This window comes from Pithys albifrons, chromosome Z, assembly GCF_047495875.1.
Source record: "Pithys albifrons albifrons isolate INPA30051 chromosome Z, PitAlb_v1, whole genome shotgun sequence".
Taxonomy (NCBI): domain Eukaryota; kingdom Metazoa; phylum Chordata; class Aves; order Passeriformes; family Thamnophilidae; genus Pithys; species Pithys albifrons.
Window position 1 is genome coordinate 80,134,887 of NC_092497.1, and position 22,534 is coordinate 80,157,420.

At 37.9% G+C, this 22,534-nt stretch overlaps 1 protein-coding gene and 1 long non-coding RNA gene across 5 annotated transcripts in view; one reads left to right on the forward strand and one right to left on the reverse strand.

Annotated features, from left to right (window-relative positions):
- AOPEP (aminopeptidase O (putative)) overlaps positions 1–22,534 on the reverse strand; it is a 195,084-nt gene that overhangs the window by 112,351 nt on the left and 60,199 nt on the right. For 3 of the 4 annotated variants that reach the window (XM_071579980.1, XM_071579979.1, XM_071579978.1), the window contains exons 6-10: positions 18,037–18,226; positions 15,544–15,650; positions 8,892–8,994; positions 8,666–8,773; positions 2,794–2,837 (exon numbers count right to left, since the gene is read on the reverse strand). In XM_071579980.1, coding sequence (XP_071436081.1) covers positions 2,794–2,837; positions 8,666–8,773; positions 8,892–8,994; positions 15,544–15,650; positions 18,037–18,226 — 552 coding nt within the window. The remainder of the gene's footprint in view (positions 1–2,793; positions 2,838–8,665; positions 8,774–8,891; positions 8,995–15,543; positions 15,651–18,036; positions 18,227–22,534) is intronic. The other variant, XM_071579982.1, reaches the window with a different exon arrangement.
- LOC139684264 (uncharacterized) lies at positions 15,976–21,517 on the forward strand. The gene is made up of 3 exons (XR_011699891.1): positions 15,976–16,028; positions 17,052–17,231; positions 21,127–21,517. It is a non-coding gene; the product is annotated as an uncharacterized lncRNA (long non-coding RNA).

A 22,534-nucleotide genomic window follows, 5' to 3' on the forward strand; every position in this document is an offset into this window, starting at 1 on the left:
TGAATAAGTAAAACTCCTCAGTTACAGGTAGGAAGTATTGTAGTTTTTCTGCAGAAAGGCCAAGGCAATGTGACACTTCACCAGTGCATGTAATATTTTAGAAGTATTTTTAAACAGAGAACTGGCAGTCCTTCTCACAATTAGCCCTTCACGCAGATAAATAATCTGCCTCAAAGGCAATTCAAGAAATTACAAAGGACCAGAAGCCAGTGTTCAGCGTGTCTGGTGGCAGTATTCTGCTGCAGTCCAGAAACAGAAGTATCCTGCCTGACAGGACGGATTTCTACAGCAGACATGTCATTATAATTGAATCAAAGCAGGAAGTGAAGTAGCCCTATTAACTAAGCATAAAAATCTCGTTCTCTGAGTACAGAAGGCAGCTAAAATCAACGACTGCCCCTTAAAAAGTCACATCTGTATCTTGGAACTATTCACCACTGGGAATGTAATAAAAAATCTCTTTTAAATAAAAACTAAAGGAATAAAGTACTGAAAGGTGAGAATCTTTCAGATATAGTCTCGGTATCCAACAGTAGAAGGCTCATGCTACATTACTACAGTGTACTAATTACAGAAAATTTCCATACTGTTGCATGATAGTTTTCTGCCAATGTTCATCCTGTTCTTATTAAAAAAGTCTCCCCCAAGCCAAACTCTGCTGCTAGCTACACTAGTTTGCCTCTGTTGCCACAGCTGAGGGCAGGATTTGGCTTGATTATCTACTACAAATTTCTATTTTCTTTTTTTTTCATGATTAAGACCAGCCACCATTACAAACTTCAGTGTATTAGAGTGTTTAATATTTGTCGAATTTGAATCACTTAGTTTTAACATTTAAAATTTTCATGGTATAATTGCACAAGTCAGGAAGCTTTTGTGTGGTTCAAAGAATTTTGTTGCTTTAGTACTGAAATGCACTTCATTCCTACAACAAACTTTGTGTAAAAAAACACTGATCACTAGATGATCTCTAAAAATATTTCATTTTTGTATTTCTTTACTTTTCTTTTACCTCAGGTATTTCTGTACGAGCAACAGAATGCATTTAGAATGAAAAAAACATCCTTGTAGCAGGTAAGGAATAAAGGCCTTCTGCATATTCAGATATTCTGTTATTCTTGGTATTGCTGTTGCAACCAAGGTAATTTTGGCAATATATAGGTTCAAATACACTATGTATCTGTAAAATGAATTACCATAGATCTGAAACTTTGTTCATACATTCTGGAGTGTGATGAATCACAAATTGAGCCATATTTCCTTTGCATTAGTCTCACTGAAAGTTTAAATATACTGGCATGTTTCTAGGCAGAAAATTGGATGCTTATGCAAATAATATTTTGCACTGGGTTTGGACTTAAGAGAAACACAAGCAAAAAAAAAGAAGGAAAACAAGAAGTTTTTTATAACAATAATGTATACTCATACCATTAAAATCCACTTTTATATATATTTCATGTAATATTCCTGATTCTGTTTGGGCTGGGGCGGTCCCATGGTGTAAAGGAGAGCACTCTGGACTCTGAATCCCAAGGTCCTGAGTTCTGAGTCTCAGTGGGACTGTCCCCTGGGCAGTTCAATGCCTCCCTGCCATCCCATCCTGTCAGATCTCGGATGCTGAGCAGGGTCAGCCCCGGTTAGTACTGGGTGCTGTGACAGTCCTGAGGACTTCACTGTCCCTGTCCAAGCTCGCTCAGCTGTGGCAGATGGACCTTGGGACTTAAACAGTGGGACCAGTTCTGTGCACGCTGAGCCCCACCTAAAATCCACTGTGCAGGCTGGAAGGGCACGAGGGGGAGAGCCCTGCCCAAATCTACGTTCACAAAGTCTGGCCAAACATACATACATACATACATTTGGGCTGGAAACTGTATTCAATTATATAAACAAAGTGTCATTGTACAGTACATAACTGGGAAATGTAACACCACCAAACTAAATTCAGGGTGCCATAAAACACATTTTCTCAATGATAACTAGCTTCTCTGTCCCTCCACCATAAGGAACAGAAGTGCTTCACTAAAAAACTCAATACTTCTATGAATTTCTTCTTTCCTTTTTTTCTCCAAATCACTCACTCAGAGTTATGAACACTTTTGGAATATTGGTCTTCAAAATGGTAGTTTTCAAGTGAATATGTTATTTTTTAAAACTATAATATGTAAAGCTCCACTACAAAAGAATCTGTATTTGTAGCACAGTCTATAATAATACAGGAAAAAGCAACAGATAAGCAGGGATGGACTCAAAGTGCTGCTAAAGAATCATCTTCAACCAGTCACACACAGGAGGATTCTGAAGGACATGTCAGGCAATTAACACTGGATTTCCATTTGTGCTGTCCATCTTTCCTCATTTGGTGTACTTTGTGACAGGGAGGAGATGGTACCAGACTACTTCTTGAGAAAAATCCATTTTCTCTGGTTTACCAGATTCACAGCAAAGTTCTGCCAGCCCTGCTCCAGGGTGCCATTTGCCAAAAGCAGCTGGCAGGCAGATGGCAAGTTAATTTGAGTAGGCAGGAATGCCTGGCACTTCGGATTTCAAGGTGAACAAAGGACATCACTTTTGATGCAAGTTAAAGGCACTGCTCAGGGAGAGCATGGTATAGCAAACCACAGCAAATCTCATAATTTTGTGTATATATATGTATTGGAAGTTTCAGAGAAACACACACTTGAAAAAAAATGAGCAGAACAATTCTACATGAAATCCTACTATTTCTGGCTAGCACAGCTGATATTTAAATCTGATTTTTATGTATTTTTTTGGCTTTTCCAGCCTAGTTCTTACTTTTTTTCTTTAGGGATGTCTTCCAACAGCATGCAAAGAAAGTCCTAGAAAACAAACAAAGCACCACAGTTAGTATGTTTGTGAAGATGTAACCCTCTGTCTGCATTGCTAGTGAGTAATGTGTTTTTTAAAGACTACAAATAACTGAATGATTAGAAAGAAATTTGTGTATCTGCTAGGGTGATAGAATTGCTCAGTTATTTATACAACATACGTTATGTTTGTCAGTTTTCCAACTCACTCAAGCAAAAAGTGTCAACAATGTCAGAAAATGGCTTCTTGAAAAGCCTGCTGACTATTTTAACACAATCCCACATTCCCACTTTTATCTATAATACACACACACAAACTATATTTAAAACTGTTAAAGGCTGCAGCTTCACATATGGAAAGGTTAAGAAACACCAGAATTAATGCTGTTCACTGTGCCTATGTTATCACGCTGTCTTTAATTATGTAATTATGTAAAGCTTTCTCTTCCTTAGTGCACATGCCTGACTTGAAGGTCACTTCTACTCCTCATTCCATGAAATAATACACAGCATTGCTGATAACCACTTCAACTAATGAGCAAATTCTTCAAAGAAAAAGTAGCTAGAATTTCATTCAGGGATTTACAAGGACCATGCAATGCCAATGAAGAGTATTACTATCATTCTCACTTCTAACAGTATGATAACCCCTTTAAAAGAAGTTACACCTGACATCACTCAGAGTTCTCTGGCACCTTCTGTTCTACATGACCTGATTTTACTGGCAATCACTTTGACACAATACACTCCTTTGAACAATCTCATACTAATAGGATTTATTAATGTGTATAATTAATTTATATGCTGTTTCATAAATCAATACACCCACTTTTTAATACTAATCTTTATGGAGACAAGTTTCATAGGCTAATAATGTTCCTCACTGCAATGTATGAGTGCAGGCTGATTTACGACTGCGAGTCATTGCTCTCTAAGGCCTGGAAGAATGTTTCCTAAAAGGCAGAAGTCTTTTATGTAGAGACCTTGCCATAGCAGTCAACAAGATACACTGTTTCTCTGTGCATGGCATTGTTAGGGAATCAAACTAAGAGTGACTGCACCATTGAAACTACCAGTAACACAGTTAAGCCTTCCTTCCTTAGATTATAAGTGAGATTCAGGCTATGTAGCAGTAGCTGCAAAAAGTGCTTATGACAGAAAGTAAATTACATGGTACTGGGCTCAGTGTTGCTGTGGCATGAACAGCATCATTAACTGGGACAGGATTCATTCTGTCCAAACTACAGTATACTACTGACATGATGATAAAGTGTGAAATTCCTTATTTCATACTACTACTTGAAGTTATGTACCATTTTTCTGTTTGTAAACAGAGAACAAATGTATCCCTCCACATAGGGAAGTTTAGCTGGAAGTACTGAGTAAGCTCATATGCAAATAAAGAAAATTAAAAACACATTATCAGAGTTATTTGAAAAGTGCATGAAAAGTAAAACTGAAGTTGACATCCTTCACACTATTTGTACTGTGTCTGTATGCAGCTAGATTCCCTGATTGGATTGCATAAACTTTTTATGATCAATCACACAGTATATTTTAAGATTCCTCTGGTATTAGAAATGGGTTTTAATTCTGTATTTTATACTATGAAAATAAACATGTCCTCTGTGATAAAAGTTGTCTTCATTTTTCCAAATATCGATTAAGAATAAAGTAGTAACCATCATTCTACACACTTTCTTAAGATTAGGATTAATCTATTCTACCTTAACAGCTCCTATTTTGGTGCTTCCAAAGTAGGAAAACAAATTGCCACTTACCTCATATTACAATGGCTTTGAACATTTCCCTATCATCAAGTCTGCATAACATGTCTGCATAACAGATCTGACTTTTCAATTGCTTATAATTTTGCCAAACTTTAACCATTTGGAGTGAAATTCTAACCTCTGGGTATTTTTGTCTTCCTTCTCAGATGAAGTGGTTCAAAAATGTCCAAGAGAACAATCAGAGGATAATGCAGGCGGGTTTAAGCTTTGATGCTGTTTCTTTAAGATGTTCTAGTGACCTTACACATTTAAGTAAAGACTTGTCAATGGCCAGGGTAATCATAACCATATAACAGATCATATAAAAAATTATGGCTTGTTCTTTATTTCAAGTAATTCAGGCAGATGGAAAATATTAGAAATCACATGCCACCACAGTGCTGCAATATTAACAAACTGGTTCATACTGATGTGATTAAATAATCTCGCTTCCTTATACACTCCTGTTGTTCTTCCCTAGCTAGAGACCCAGAGGCTGGAAAACAACTTTTCCCTATACAGAGAAACTGTTATTCTGCAGTTTCTGGAATTTTATTGACATTTGGCCAAACTGAAAGAGCCTTTGAAAACTGTGTCCACACACATTTGCTAAGGATTTGCTAGGCCCTAATAATTAACTTCCCTAATGACTCTTGTCTGCTGTCATGATCATCCTGACTGAAGCCAACAATTTTAATCACAACTACAATGTTGGGCTGCTGCTGTGCAGATTAAATCTGGATACATGCTGTGAATTTCAGATCAAGGAGAAAAATTCTTTGCACTGTTGATGGCTGTACCATGTCTAAGTTAAAGGCCAAGAAGAATGAGGACCCAAAAACTGAGAAGTAGGTTGAAAGACCTAAGTGGAAATGAAGGCTACTTAAAGCAATAACTAGACATATTTAGGTTTAGAAGACTGCTTATTTCATGCCAAAGGGTGCTGTATTATTCCAATTTTTGTCTTCAGTAACGTCCAGCAAGTTTCTACTCTTGACCTGTTTTGGAGCATCAGGCAAGTACCTCTCTTTGGTCACGTATGTTGATTTTAAATCAAGAACAATCAAAAGACAAATTACATCTTCATATGAAAATCTCAAATACAGATATTTCAAGCACTCTACAACCAACAGATACTTTCATTTAAATTCTCTGACTGAAATATAAATGAGGTGCATAAAAGCAATGGAGATTTCATGACTAAAAGTGATACATCTAAATGGACATTCAATTAGCAACAAATAAACTGCACTTACAGCCAATTCCTTGCAGAAATTATCCACTCAAAGTTAAACTATCCCTATCAAATATGCAGTTTGTAAATTATATAACTAAATGGTAAATGTTAATTTATCCCTTCTGGGATTTATACCTTCTGTTTATTTGGAATTCTCTACCCCATTTATATTCCTGTCTTTTATTTAACAATATCAACAACATTTTTAAATCCTTCTGTTGGCATTTCAGTGACAAGCCCAAAATGCATCTCCAAAGACAGCTCCCCACCTATATGTTCTAATATCAGACAGCAATCACTGGCCAGACAGCTTAACAGTTGAAACCCTGGGGACAGAGCCACTGACTGGCTTCAGTCAAAAGTAGAATTTTTTGCCCATTATAACACACAGAACCACATGAAAATTGAAGTCTGCAAACAATTCCTTTCCCAAGATATTCTTATTTAAATATGACACTGAACAGCAGCTTTAATTGTGTTAGGAGGTCCATCAACTTGCATTTCTTTCTTTGTATTTATGGCCAGTATCACTCCATTCATTATTTTAAAAAATCATTCAAAGAAATTAGTAAGTGAACTCCCTCATAGAAAGAAAACAGGAACATTTTTTAAAAATCCTTCTCAAAGATTGCAGACTTGCTTTACTCATCTTTTGCTAAATGAACTAAAATAAAGAAAAACTACTATTAAAAGCCAACTGAGCATGCAATCAAAATTAAGGAAAATGCAAACCAATTAATGTTTCACATCTGAAGTAATTTCCTTGCACCTGCATCTCCCATCTAGAAAAATTAGTACAAACACCTCTGAAAACAAGACTAGTATCCATAACATGGGCAATTTTTCATTGCTTTTATTTTCCCTCATCCCCACAGTTCCTAAAGCTGGAAACTTTTACAATTATCTTGGACAAGGTGACAGTGCAGCACTATGATATTTATACTTACAAATTTCACCTCTATTTATTTTAAATCTTTTATTCATTTAAATACTAAAATCATGTTTGTTCAAGGAAAACTTGAACAAGAAAATTTGTACTTCATTTTATTGCTTCTACATTTGCAATTCCTGCTGTGATCTCTTATCTATGCCAGTCACCAATATAAACAAAATCTTTAAGATTTTTGCAAAGACAATAAATGCATTTAAACTGGATACAGCCCTATCCCCTTTGCATTTTTAACATACTGACCAAAAAACAAGGATGATGTTGAAGCATCATTTTTATGATTTTGGACACCACTGTAGGGGTGACTGTAAGTGCATCCCTTAAGGTAAGCAGTTTAGAGTTCTCCCTTAAAGAGAAGAGAGCTACTTGGAGTGTGTGGGGGGTGAATGCTTTGGTGAATGTGAGGTGGATGGGCTAGCCAATAATGTCATGACATGTTGGATGTGAGAGGATATAAAAGGTGTGGATGTTACTCAGAACAGAACTACTACTAGAACTACTACTATGACTACTACTACTACTACTAGTACTACTACTACTACTACTATGATCTATGAGCTATGAGGAAACTGTCTGTGAAACTACCTTCAATAAACTCTTGTAAGCCTTCTGATCAAGCCTTCGGATGCCTGCTGTGCCTGAGCTCTTCTGACCATCATTCATGCGGCCCCTTACTCAGGACAAGGGGACCCCAATAAATAGACGCCCGACGTGCCCCAATACACCACAATGTAGACAAGACTCATAGTCACTGCCATTGTCCACACTGTGCCAAATGTAACTGCTCAGGGTCCCATGAATATGGCACAGGAAACAGCTGCGTTAGTGTTAACTCCTGTAACACCCCAAATATTCCTCCACAGTGCAAAGCTGCTGTGTTAGAACTATCATGCCTAACCTTCGGGTGACTTGACATATGAAAGAATCCACAGGCCTGTGTGCTATTTGTAAGATTCATGGGCATACATCTCACCCCATGAGATTCAAAACAGCAAGCATGCAAGCAAAGAATCATGGCTGGAAGAAAAAGCAAGTGTTAGACTCCAGTCCTGCAAAATCAGAGGTCTTAAGTCTGTGTTGCAAGGAATCACTTATCATCATCCAGAATATCCTCAAAGATTTCAACCGTAACTCCAGAGAAGACAGAGCAGTAAAGAAACTGGTTTCAGAAATTCACTCATACCCTTTCTCCCCTCTCTTCCCTTGCCTCTCATCACAGTGCTCTTCTATCAGTGCTAAGTATTTGTTGTTCCAGTGCAAGCTGCATCCATCGCCAGTGACAGGATACCTAGAACTTCAGGTTCACGGAGCTTTGTAATCTCTTAAATCAAAACAAAACTAGAGTCAATAGTTACAGGACTTTTCCAGAAAGATCTAGTGGGAGGTAAATTTCTACTTACAACCCCATTTGGGTTTGTCCTCATAAGAAAGATGCTGCAATTGCAAGCACTGAATGAAGCAACATTCAAAGAGGAGGAAAATCAAGTATGAAATACAATTCTTTGTCTTTCAGAAAGAGAAGGTGATCAGGGAAAAGATCGACAAGCAAAACCCATGAGCTAAAAGATTATGGGAGACAATTCCAGTATGGTAAATGGACCTATCTTTAATATCAGCATCTATGAACATTGACTTTTCAATGTATCAAGTTAGAAAACAATCATCCATTGTTTATATTATCAAGAACTAGCAAGGTGTCTAAATTATTTATCACCATGGAAAAAAAAATGTTCTGCCCTCTTGCAGGTAGGAATTTCACCTATGTGGCCAAATGACAATTGCCTCTCTCTTTACACCACTACTAGAAGTGAAGATTTGGACAGCGAATCCAAATGTTTGGGTCATTTTTTTTTCAAAAGGTGAGGCACAACCCCAAGTACAATACCTGAGAAAGGATGAGCTGCCCATGGAACTTATGGACAAATTTTTGTAAAGATGCAAGGTATGAGGCCTCTCCCATTGTCCTCGCCAGAGACCGCAAAAGAAAATAACCCTGCAAGAAATTAAGGCAGAAGCAAACAGGAAGCTGTGAATTTGCTGATGTCCAGAAGACACAAGTCTTTATCATATTCGTAAAGCAAGTTCCATAAAAATCAGCTGACAACACTTACCTTCAAATAGTGAACCTGCATGAAGATTTTTTCTGCTTTAAGACCATATTTGACAACAGATGCTCCAGACTCACTCAGTTCTCCTGTGCTCTTCTTTTTGGGCCTAAAATAGAAACACACTGATGAGTAAGTAAAGAAGTATCTCATACATTACACGTTCTAGTAGTTGAAAGCATTGTCAATGGCGTAGTAACTTTAGATATCTGTGACCTATTCAGTCCTTTCCTTTACCCTGAATATATAATTTGACTTAGTTAAACAAATTAAATTCCTGCTAAATCAAATTCATCACTACACTGGTGTACTCTTTTCACAGCCAGCATGACATCAGGTTGGATGTTATTCTCCAGTGCAGACAAGCTATGAACAAAGAGGAACAAACAAACAAAAAAAGACATTTTAAGCTGAAGGGGAGGGGACAATAGTTAAGTCATTACGTTCAACTAGAGATTTCTCTTTACATACCTGAACATTGGCTGAATAGCTTACATGACTATACTTGTAAGAATAACCTCTCTCATCCACAAACAGTACACTGGTGAAGGAAGAGTTCTGATGTGGCAATGCATTCCCAATATATGGCAATGCAGGATGTTGTGTCAAAAATGGGCTGATGAAGAAAATCCACCAGCTATTGAGAATGCTTTAACAACTGATGTTTCTAATGTGGTTTGAATGTACTGAATGTAAAAACTGCACTGTCATTGCTTCTTCTTCCAAGAATACCCTGCCAGGCCAGGGGGCTGGGGGAAGATTGTGACCTCATGTTTCCTAAAACCCTTTCCCATTGAATGTAAATCCCCTTACTCCTATTGGCACAAAGCCAGACTCCCCTCTTGTCCCTTATTGGTGAGTTTGAATCCCTCCAAAGTCCATATAAACCTGTTCCCCTGAATAAACTTCCTCTTTGTTCCTGTCCTGGCCAGTGGTCCCTGTGTGTCCTTTCTTGGGGGCTCTCAGTGACCACATGGTCAGGATTAGCAGAGAGCACACACTTCTAGGTTAATGAACTAACAAATCCAAGAACAGGAGAAGCACCACATCGTTGCAGATTTCCTTCAGCACACAGCATCAACAAGGCTACAAGAAACCAACCCTCACATTCTGTTTTCCATTTTACCATTTGGGGTTGGAAGAATAGTAGTTTTAGAAGAGGAAGTCTTTCGCACACAGGTTTGGGATTTACAGACAATAATGTCTACAACAAATGCACTTCTCTATTGCTTGATTTTAAAATGTAATAAGCATCTGGTATGCCACAAAGCTGCAGCAGTAAAGTGTGGAGGACTCTAGGTTCTGAATAGCTCAGAGTGAAACTGAAGAGAAGTTAGCAAACATTTTTTATTCATTTGTACAAAGTGCCTGCACAGGTATAGTACTGAAGAGCCCTCTAGCTTTTTTTTGCATTCAGAAAATATCCCAGCTATCAGCAGTCTAGGAACAGATGCCTGTCTTAGGAGCTTAACCCTGTGACTGAAACAACCTCTACAATTTTAAATGTGGATTTTGAAATGGCTGGTCTTGGAAAACTTGGAAAATGTTCTCTTTAATTCTACTGAATAGAGGAAATACAGGCCACAGGACTGCAGGATTCTTCAAAAAGTATCACACACTTTTCCAGAGCCCTGTGATCAAACTTTTTTCATATCTATGTCTCCTTTGAGGAAAACAATCTTCCATTTTTATACCTGTGTAATAGTTTCCTATTAGAGTTTTGTCCAGAGTGCCAAGCTGTTTGGTGTTTTTTCACACTTTAGGCTCTATAATTAGGGCCTGTGCACTTGAAATCCACTATACACAGAAAAATTTTCATAAAATACAACTCTATGAAATAAAGTAGAAAAAATAAAAAAGGCAGATGCAATTTTACACTGTGTTTGTAACAGTCTTCTTCCATGCTATAGTTTCTAAACATTCTTCCAGCAAGATCTTCCCTCAGCATTGAAAGAAGGAGTTCAGTAACTGATTTCTTATTCTGTGGTAACTCCAGTTCTTTTAGACTACACAAAATTGCAGAACCACTGTAGGAGAGCAGAAATCCAGCTTTTTCTGTTCTGTATCAGTTTCCTGGAAGGAAGAATTGCTGGCATTCCATATATATAATATATATATGACTTTTCATTGTTCTCTGCATACATAAAAAGCCAAAACTGCTTCATTTACTTACAATAAATAGCCCAGTCTATTGACTTTGAAAAATGGAGTTTGAGCACAAGCTAAGAGTCCACACTAAATTGAAATAGCTCCCATAACCACAATTATTCTAAATTAGGTCATACTTCTTTCCTCCTCTGACTTTGTGCCTGTGGATGATGATACTGTGCATCTGGATGATGGTACTGAAGAATTCCACACAGAAAACACATATACATCCTTCAGCAGAGGCTGCATATATACGCTTGATAATGTCTCTAAGAGTGTAACTATTCAGAAAGTTAACCCATTCTCTGCTGTTAGTTCTTCAGAACACTATTTTAAAACAATGCCCACTGCATTTACACAACATTGAAGGTACAGAAAGTTTGTTACACTTATCTACAAAAGCTGACAATTAACCTAGTAAATAAACCTAGGTATGATGCTAAAGGCAAGTTATTCCAAAGTATTCAATCTGCTATTGGGCACATTTTAGATACTGGACAATTTCTGAAGGAAGTAGTAGATGCTGTTTTTTGTTTACTGGTCAGAAGAATACATCATACAGAGTAGAACTACGATTCACTGGGATGTCATTGGTAATTAAATGTTCTTTTGCACTGGGTAGTCATGAAAACCTATGCAGAGACTGTGAGAGACCATCTGAAAGCCACATTTCCCATCAGACAGAATAAAATTCTTTAAACACCTCCAGAACACTGAGGCAGCATTGCTTCAGAACAGAAATGGACTCAACACAAGCAGAACTCAGAAACTAATTTAGAATTAGATATCAACACTGGCTAGACTTAATGAATGATCACAAGTTGAAGTTCAGTCATGAGGGCCAGGACGTTAAACAAATGTCAGCACCAGCTTTATTTCACAGCACACAATAGGACTTCTCTTGTCTTCTTTGCTTTCCTAACATGAGAGACTAGATGAGAATGCCAGTGTTGATGCTTGCCTGCAGAACAAGTGCCAAGACATATTTCACAGGTGGTTTTATCTCTCCAAATTTGCTTCAAACACTGTGAAAAAAATACATGATTCTGTCAGAAGGTCTTATCCTGCATGAGCACTGCAGTGCAACAAACTCCTTCCTCAGTACTAAGATTTACTGGTGCTGCCTTTCAGAGCTGATGCCCGTTGAAAACATACTTATCTATTTCTTTCATACCTCACCTCTTTTTTCATGTGTAGCTTATGCCATGCCACTATAACATATGATAGAATACTCCTAACAAGAAGAAATATCAGATTGGTGATCAGTTTGCTGAGTGGCTTTCACCTAGTCTAAACAGGTATTTGCTGGATCAGAGGTTAATAGGATCAGCTGACAAATTTTGGGCAGATTTTTCCAGTGTTGAGGAGAACGCACAGAAAATCATATGATTGTCCAACAGGGAAGAAAATGTAATTAAGAACAAGGTTATGACTGGGAAGAGTGGGTTGTCTGATTTTTTTGTTCCTTACACTATTGGTAAGAAGCATATCATTCACTTTTAATCCTGCATAAAAACACAAGTTTGATCCAGCCCAAGCCTCAGTACAGATTCAAAACACAGCTCAAGGGCCAGGATTGAAATTTTCTCTCATATACCAGTTTTGGAAAGCACAGGGACATACTTTCAAAAGGATAAAGAAAAAAAACATAGTAAACATGCAAGACAGAACCTATTCAAGTTCACACTACAAAAATAGTAGATAGTACTTATATCTGACAGAAACCAATAGAAAGTCCTTAAATTCAACCACAAGGAATTAGAGACAAGAAGAGATGGCCAGAAGCACAAGCTGGTATCATGTGCCTCTCTGAAGTGTTTATTAAAGGCATATTTTTTCAAATGAGAAATGATCTGTCACTCTGTTGTATTAGCATTGAGAATAACACTATGCAAAAGGTAAGTAGAATGCTTATTACAGAGACTTATGTCTACTAACTCAAGAAGTCAATAGAAAGCATAAGTTTCAATTACAAAGGAAATCGATTGTTCCTGAGTTTAAATCTATAAAGAATTTGGCACTTAGAAAGACTATTTTAAAAATTTATACAACATAACATTTTAATAAAAACAACAGCTTTATAAATAAGACAAAAGACAATAAATGTGAAAATGGAAAACCTGCATCCAGATAACTCTCATAGCACAAAAACCAATATTAAAAAAATGTGCAAAACAAATGAAAACCTCACCATCTGTCAATCAGTAGTTGTGTTGGCAGCAGCTGTATGATAGCTAGTGATAAAGCTTTGGTATTTAAATCTATCATCAAACTGCACAGTTACAAATATGTAACTTCACTGACTCTGCTTACACATAGGATACTGTCTCAGTTTAAAAGAAACCAAGATGTCCATGAAGGAAAGTGAGAAATCCTTCTGGACTAGAAAAGGGGCTTCTCCTCAAAAACTACCACAACCTTTGCAATTAAGAGACTTTAATCAGAAAATATAGAGAAAAAAAGATAACATTTCTTTACTACAAATATATCTATATCTGTATCTATATCTATATCTATGTATCACCAAAAAAAGAACCCCCAGAACAGAATAAACAGCAACACTGCAACCAAAATTTTCGGACAAATCAAGTCCTGTCTCTGTTTCAGTGCAGTTGTATTCACAGGCAGCACCAGGTGATGCTGCACCTCGGGAGGCAGCGGCTGTGATGACTCACTCACAGGCTCTGCTGGTAGGGAGAGGGGCTGTTCTGAAGTTCCCGTGGGAATGGCGGCCATGGGGAGGGGCTGAAGCCTTTCCTATGGACACTGTAAGGACCCTCTCACCATCCTTTGTCTGAAAGCATTGAGGGGGTTAGCAACAACTCTGCAGATGGTGTCAGTCCCTTGATGATCCTGTAGCAAATCCAGGCAGAGGTGACTGTTCTCTCAGAATGGCATAGGGCGTGCAGACTCGGGAGGTGAGCCAGGAACCTCCCCACTATGCTTCCACCAGCCCAGCAAGCAGTGGCTGGCACCCAAGCCCATAGAGGAGAGAAGTGTGGCCAGCACCAGGAAACCTCTCTCTCCCCTCACCTCCCCCAGTCCTCTCCCCAGCCACCATGTTGGAATGCAAAGCTATCCGCCATCCCTTTGCTTAGGCTGGAGATAGTTAGCTGGCTCTGGGAGTAGGTAGTGGAAGGCTGGGCTTCAACAAACCATCTTGTTCTGGTTTCCAACTCCCAAACCACTGTGTTGGTAAGGGAGAGAAAAAAAATCCATGAAAGATTTTGAAACTATGACAGATACAGAATTCATCACTAAATATAAAATAAACCAGATCAATGAAAGCATACAGTTACACAGTTGGTGATATGTTTTCAGACTGTATAAGGTCATGGAGAGGAATTTCTGTTAGTGAACAGTCTCTAGGGCCCAAATATAAAAGACTTTTAGGTCCTACTGGGCAAGCAGAAAAAGAAGGGAAGACTTTAAATGAATGAAATGGCAACAGTCTTCCAAAAACATTTAAAAGTTGATGATATAGAAGATGGCTATAAATTTGTTCTTCACTTCATTTGGTGAAAGAAAAGAAGAAATCTACATAGTTTAAAATAAACGATATTTCAACTATTTCAAGCAATGTTTAACTGTTAACAGTAAGCTTAGCTGTCTTATTGAGACACTAAGACAGCTTGGCTCTCTTACAAAAACTTTTTTATTGGAGCTTTCTAAGAACATGTTAGGAAGAACCTACCTAGGATGGTCTGTGTGTACGACCTGTATTTCAGAGTAGGAGAATGGTCTACATAATCTCTTGAAATTTATCCCTATACTTGATTTGGTTGGTGTTGGCCTAGTTTGAACTAGGATTTGTAAACTTGATTTTCTTGGTCAAAGACTGTGGGGAGACAAGCAGTGAAGACTCAGTAGATCCTGAGTTAGGTGGACACTCAAGATCAAAGACACTCAAGATCAAAGACTATGGCAACTTCTCAAGACACCAATCAGAACAGCCCAGATTATGAATCACTACCAAAGAAAGAATGCCTTTAGCTACTTACAAAGTAGCCATGAGCATAGCATCTGATATCTAAAGGCCAAAATCTATTTTCAAAATCATTATTAGTAAATTCCAAAGAAAAAGTAGATTTATATAGTTTATTATGCTTTTTCCATGTTTTTCAAAGCTTCATTCAGCTTGGCAGTTAGATGCCATACTATTGTATGTTCTTGTCTTCAGCCACAGAAAATGAATCTCTTACAGCTTCCAACAGTGAACTTTGTTCAGGGAATGGCTATTTTGTCCTCTTGTAAACTGCTTAAGGACATTTCATACCCAACTAAATCCCACAGTTTCTGATAGCTTTCTATAAGAAAGGGAGAAGCAATTGCATTATAGTCAAGATGAATAACTTAGTCAATTTAATTTGAATTTTCTTTTTTCATTAGAAGGAAATAAGGAAATGCAGTGGATTTAATCAGATTTAGATGTATATCTTTAGAAGGGAGAAAATGTGGAAAACAGGAGAGAGCACATACGAAAGCAAAGATGATGTTGTCATATTGTTACCTTAAAACTTGCAACTCTTCTTCAGAGTTCTGCATCTCATCTCTGAGGCGGCGCCAGCGAAGTAAAGCTTTCAGTTCCTGTTGCCCTTTTACTTCATCATGTGTGAGCTACTCAGTATACAAAAAAACACAAGTCATTGATTGCTGTTTCCCAACAGACAATAATAATTTTCAAAACCAGACACTTGTTTTCTTTTCAATATTTAGAAGACGTGTGTTATGGGTTCACCCAGGTGGGCCTAGATTTGGGCTCTGGAGTTTGGACTAGGCTGAAGCTGTCAGCTGACTTGAGCTGGGCTGAGCCAACAGCTGACCTCTTCTAGCCAGTAAGTTTGTATTCCATACCACACTATGACATCATCTCCAGGGAAGTAGGAACCAGTGTGGGAGTGGTTAAGGCAGTCACTTCTCAGCCTCCTCTTGGGAGGACGCACGATGCTGTCCCAGGGGGGATGGAGAGGACCAGGCCCACCACTGGCTCACAGGGTACCTCAGGAAAGTAAAATGTGTTGTTCGGGGTCTCTCCTTTCTGCTTGGGTTTGTCTCCCTGGGGAATAAGCTTCTTCTAAAGTAATGTGTAGTTAGGACAGTAGAATTTGTGTGTTCGTTCAGAAGTTGAGGTGGGAAACTTGTTGTTGTAGACTTGTGTGAGTGTATATTTGTACTCTCTTCTAATTGTCTCTTTCTTTCTGTGAAAAATATATGTAGATTTAGTATAAATGCAGTTTGAAGTGTTTTTTTCTTTCCCCTCTCTTTTCCTTCCTTTCCCTGGTGTTAGGAGGGAGGCTTTTCTCTCTGTACTTGGGGGGGTTGGCAGTTGCTTATCTCAAACCAAGACAACGTGTAAACAGTACCAATATCTATGATATAAAAAGGAAAAGAAAAAATAAAAAGATCCAAAAAATAACAGTTGCTGCTTTCAGAATTAATAGCGACACAAAAGTAAACAAAAGCCTCACTGTGCACATCAAACTGATAGTCAGTTAAGTAGTTCTGACTGAGGAGAGAGATGAGCATGTTGCTTGCCCTTTAGTGACTGGCAATAAATGTACTGAATATAAACAGTACAGATACCTGGCATAGCAGGTTTTGTTGCATCTTCACTCTTCCCAACTTGAAAAGCAGAGCTGCATTGTGTTCTGACTTCATTCCTCTTTCCTGCCATTCCTGCTACACTCGTTAAAGTTGGTGCATTTTTCCCCATTTATATTACACTAATAGAGATTCATACTTATGAAATAAATACCAGGTTGTCAGCTGACAAATAACTACTAATTTATGTTTCTCTGTTATAAGAATAGATGTGGGAAAGCAAAAGCAGCTACTGTTACCCTGCGTGACATTCAGTCACAACTGAAATGACTGTCATGCACTGTGGAATACACTTATAATCCTAAAACTGTATGATTGAATAGCTTCAAAACTACTGAAAAATGTTAAAAAGGTATCCCTTACACATTAACAAGGGAACTAACCACACAGTTTTGTTGCTTAATCCTTTCCATTTAGCTACAAGGAAGGTGTCTATTACAACCAAAACGCTGTCCAGTGACTCACAAAAGGAAGGAATTCGTGTGAAAAGCTCAGAGCAGCGTAGCAACACTCATTGTAAGGGCACAAATGAGTTTTGGAACCAAGAGGAAAAAGCCAGGTGTTTGGACAGCCTCTCTTTCTTGTTCCAGAAATATGGTAAGTGACAAGGAATTCTGTTTCATTTGGTGCTATGAATATGCCTCATACTTAATAAAACAGAGGTTCAGAAGAGCGTATTATGTCAGTTCCCAGTTTGGCCTGCTCTTCCTCAGATGGAGGTCTGCATACTTCAGGGGTAGAACCTGACACAGGCACAGGAAGAGATGACTGACACAAAATGCCTGAAGCAGCAGAGGTACTACAAAAATAAGAATTGCATCAGAAAAACACTTTACAAGCTGACATGCAATTTATGAGCTTTACACTTTAAGGCTGGTGATGATTTCTAAGGCTCTGACATGACAGTAACTCTTGCTGGGCAGTATAAGATGAAAAAAACTAAGTTCCAATGCCTCCAATGCCCTACTTAAAATTATCTTCCATTTTGCTTTGAGGTACATTTCTCAGCCATCCATTGGACAAAACCAGACAATTATCATTAGGTACCTAGAACATTATAATATGCAGTAAGACTCTGCTGATGGTTCCAGTTTCAGGAACACAATATAAGTGAAAAGAATGCAGAGAAATTGTTTGATAGCTGAATTGTAGTAACTGAGTAGAACATTTGTGGGAAGGGAATTATTGACAAACAGATCTTCCCATTCTCATTTGCACTGATCTCTACCACTGTAAAGATTTGTCTGTTCAATGTAGACTACATTTTTTAAATCAAGTTATCATGCAAATTACAAAATTTTTCTTCACAACACAAGGTTTTAATTTATATCTAATTCACACCATGTGTATAATTTTGATTTCCACATTAATTTAATTCTGAAGCAATGCATCATCACCTTACCTGTTGTGCCCTAGCCCAAAATATATCTTCTAAAAAAGTGGCAAACCCTTCACTTATCCACTCCTCAGTCCAATCACGAGCGCCAATGGCCAGCCCAAACCAAGCATGAGCAATTTCATGGCACAGACGTGTTCCACAGAGATGGCTCCCTCCTGGGAGTACACTCTGTGACAAGAAGATGATGTGTGGGCTGCACAAGAGAAATGAGTGACAGAATACATTATTAATATGCATTGCATAGCCATCAAAATAATGGAATCAAAGAATGGCCTTAATTGGAAGGGACATTAAAGATCATTTAGTTACAATCTCCCTGCTTTGGGCAAGGACACCCTTCACCAGATCAGGTTGCTCAGAGACCCATCCAACCTGGCCTTGAACACACCCAGTGAACTGGCATCTACAGCTTCTCTGGGAAACCTGTTCCTGTGCCTCACCATGCGCACAGGAAAGAATTTTTTCCTAATATCTAATCTAAATCTACCCTCTTCCAGTTTGAAACCATTCCCTCTTGTCCTGTCACTACATGCTCTTGTAAAAAGTTCCTCTTCAGCTTTCTTGTAAGCTCCCTTCAGGTAGACTTTATTAGCTTGTAAGCTTCTTATTTGTATATGCATGCTAGGTCATGACTAATAGTTCATAGCTCAGGTGTTCTTAGGAATTAAGTCACTGGTTGGCAGAGAATCAAACTGAAATTTCACAAGCAGTTGTATTATATTCAACCTCCAAACAGCTATTAGTAAAAGGTAACTTAAACCAAGGTTTTATATTTTTTAAATTACAAGACTGATTTATTTCAGTCGAAGCATTTAAATATAAGCCAGGATAATAAAAGATGAGCAGATGTGAATATAGGCAATATGTATTTATCAGTGAAATGATCAAAGGAGGAAATAAATAAAGGAGAAACATTCATGAAAGAAAACAAATCACTATCAAAAATAACAAAAGTCATGGAAAGCACATGTTTTGTTAAAACTTAAAACAAGCTAAGATGATAACATCTCATGATAACAGTTGATAACTTCTGCAAATGCAGAGGAAGAAAAACATATTTTACCACAACCACAGAAGTAAGAAGCAGGAAATATCTGCTTTTTGCAACATTGGGGTAACAACCCGATCTGTATCTACTCTGGTTTGGACTCAAGTATTATAAAAAGAAATTAAGGGGTGAAACTTACAAATGATCACCCTGCTGTTGAAAACACACTGAATTGCAAGTTGCTGCAATTCCATGTTCTACTGTAAGGCAACTCCTGCTATGCTTATAGTCATTACAGACCATAACATCTCAAAAACTATAAAATTGTTGAAACTAAGTGTATCTAGGAAATAAAAGTAGCAGAATTAAGCCCTTTGACTAATGTGCAAGAGATTATCAGGGCACCATGTCACAGATGGAGTAGCAAGGGCACAAACTAAGATGACCAACCATTCAAGACAAGTATTCCTGCATTGACCCCCCACTGTCCAATCTGCATTTCAACTATTTTCTCACTTTCAGTCATTTAGAGAGGAAATAAAGCAGAATGATAATACCTTCAAAACCACAGGTCTATAAAACTTAATTTTAAAGCATGGGAGGGGAGTGAATGGCCTCAAGACATTTCCAAGAGTCAAATATTACTCATCAGCATTCCAAAAAGCTTTTCCACCCACCCTACCCTTAGGTTGGAAATGTTAAAACATTCACATTTTCCTTGCAACCAGTTGAATGTCTGGAACTGTGACCATAAAATGAGATACACATTCATACTCCATAACCACCTCTTCACAAAAAACCAGCAGTTACCCAGCCAAGCAAGTTAATACATTTCAATCAGACAGCATTGTAAGAAACAATGTAAGAAACTCAAGAACTAAATCAAGCAATCAAATTAACACAGAACAAAGAAAGAAAAAACAGCAGCTCTTCAAATCCTTGCCAAAAGCAATTCTGATTAAGAGAAGGAAGGGAGGGAGAGATGGGGGGAAAGTGTGAACACAGAAGCTGCAGAACATGATGAATCTTTTATTATAAAGCCCCTGATGAGAAGAATAACCAGAGCTCTGAGGGTATTTACTTTGGTCAGTTGTAAGTAAATGACCCCAAACTGTGGCATGTGTACAGTGCTACAAAGAAAAGTTGCAGAAATAGACCAAGTAAATAACATTCCAGACATACTGCTGGCAACATTTTGGCCACTTGTTTAAGGCAGACAAAATTAACTTCATGCCTTATAAATGGGCTCACAGAACAGCCTGCATTTTAAGTCTCATGTAGGGAAACATAGAATAAAAGTAAAGATTGTATTTCCTGCTTTTTCTAATCACAAAACTGAAATGTCACATTTGTACAATATTCTCCTTTATAGAAGGACTACAAATCACTTCAGTGAGAAAAATGTATAGGAATTAACTTTTGGCTGAAGAAAACAGGTACAACTTTCTACAAGGCCAAAAATAAGATTACATGTTGCAGCAGAATTTAATTTTAGAGCCTAAGTACAGACAGCAACTTCCTTTCCTGAAAACACCTTAAATGATTACTTTTATTTTGTCTGCCCTTAACAAACAGTTCTATCTCCAATACAGAGCAATGCAGAGTTCCCATTTATCTTAAGAATAATTTTATCAAAGACTGAGTATGTCTCTGGATCATGTTCAGCACCTATTATTTTGGTGAGAAGTCGAGTATATGTAATTCTTTAAAACACAGATTCTCTACTTTCAATGCATGTTTAAACTCCAGAAACTCTTCTCTATCTCTACTGATACGAACCCAATGTACATTTTTAATGTCATCTAGGATGTTCAATGTTCACAGTGTCATAGAATAGCTTGATTTAGAAAGGATCTTATACTGCTAATCCCTCTGTCAAGGGCACAAACACCTCTGGCTACACAAGGTTGCTCAGAGCTCCATCCAACCCTGCCTTAAACACTTATAACTTCTTTGGGAAACCCATTCCAGTGCCTCACCACCCTCACAGGATGGAGTTTTTGCCTAATACTAATGTAAACCTACAGTCTTTCAGTTTTAATCCATTCCCCTTTGTCCTGTCACTGTGCACTCTTGTAAAAAGACCCTCTACATCTTTCTTGTAGGCTCCTTTCAGGCAGTGCAAGGCCACAACTAGGTCAACCTGAAGCCTTCCCTTTTCCAGGCTGAACAAACCCAGTTTCCTCCCTCACAGGGGAGGTGTTTCATCCCTCTAAGCATCCTGGTGGCACTCCTCTGGACTCACTCAAACAGGTCGATGCCTTTTCTGTGTTGGGGAAATGTACATTGTTACTAGCAGTGTTGTTCCTAAAACACTCAGTAATTCAAGGGGGTATCTATGAAAAATAAGATCACTCAAATGGCAATTAAATTGCAAGACCCTTTTTTTTTTAACTGGAAGATAAATTTGGCACTCCTACCATTTGTTTGATTTACTAGGAACAAATTATAAGGCTTGATATGAGTTTCTTTGATTTGAATTGAAAAGGAAAGAAATCCTTTCATATATTAGGAAAGGGCAAAGGTTCCCCTCAGAAATTACATCAAGACCTGACGAGGTCTGTGTAGCTTGTAAATGCTTCTAGAAAGTCTGGTCCAAGTTTCTAAAGCAGGCCAGAGAACGCTGGCTGGATGCACTAAGAAAGATGTGTATATATTCTAAATAGATTGTCTTTTTAGCAAATAAAAGGTTTCCAAAAAGTCCTAAAGCTCTGAACAGTAATCTGACAAGTTGAGAGGCCAAATCTCTGACAGCAATTTTTCAAAACTTTTTCTCTAGACTCATAAATTAGAAGCAGATGCTGCTTTGCACAGTCTGCAACAGAGGGCTATCTTTGGCTGCTCACACATAATCAGATGAGAAACATAGCACAAACTCTAGCCAAAATGTGTATGCAAGAATTTAGGTACACATTTAAGCTGGGAAGATGAAGCTCGTTTCTAACAGATTTGTTCCATTGCTTTTGAAGCAGAAGTCTTTCCCCATTAATACACAGGGATTTGCACATACCTTTTCTTATGTATTCATTGAAATAACAGAGCCAAGACCATTATCAGCTAGAAAATGATATTCTGGAGTCAAAAGTAACACCAAAACTCAGTATTACAGACAGCAATTATATATTAAAAAGTCATATTTTGACAGTACTCCACAAATTATATATATTTTCCTATTTAGAAAAAAGTTGGATAATAATTGAGTAAGACAGTTATTGTACTTCTAGAAAATAATCTGTTCTTAAACATGTACAAGGGAGTAGGAAAAAATCTCTCTAAAATATTTTCATAACACATTAATGCCTGTACCATTGCCTGGGGCTACCTTGACAGAAGGTACTTCACACTGTTAAACCTTGTACCACTGGCCTCAGCCCACTGATCCAACCTGTCCAGATCCCTCTGCACAGCCTTCCTAACATCCAGCAGATCAACATTCACCCAACTTGATGTCACCTGCAAATGAACAATCTGGTAGTAATACAACTAATTTCTTCAAACAATTATGTCTCTAAC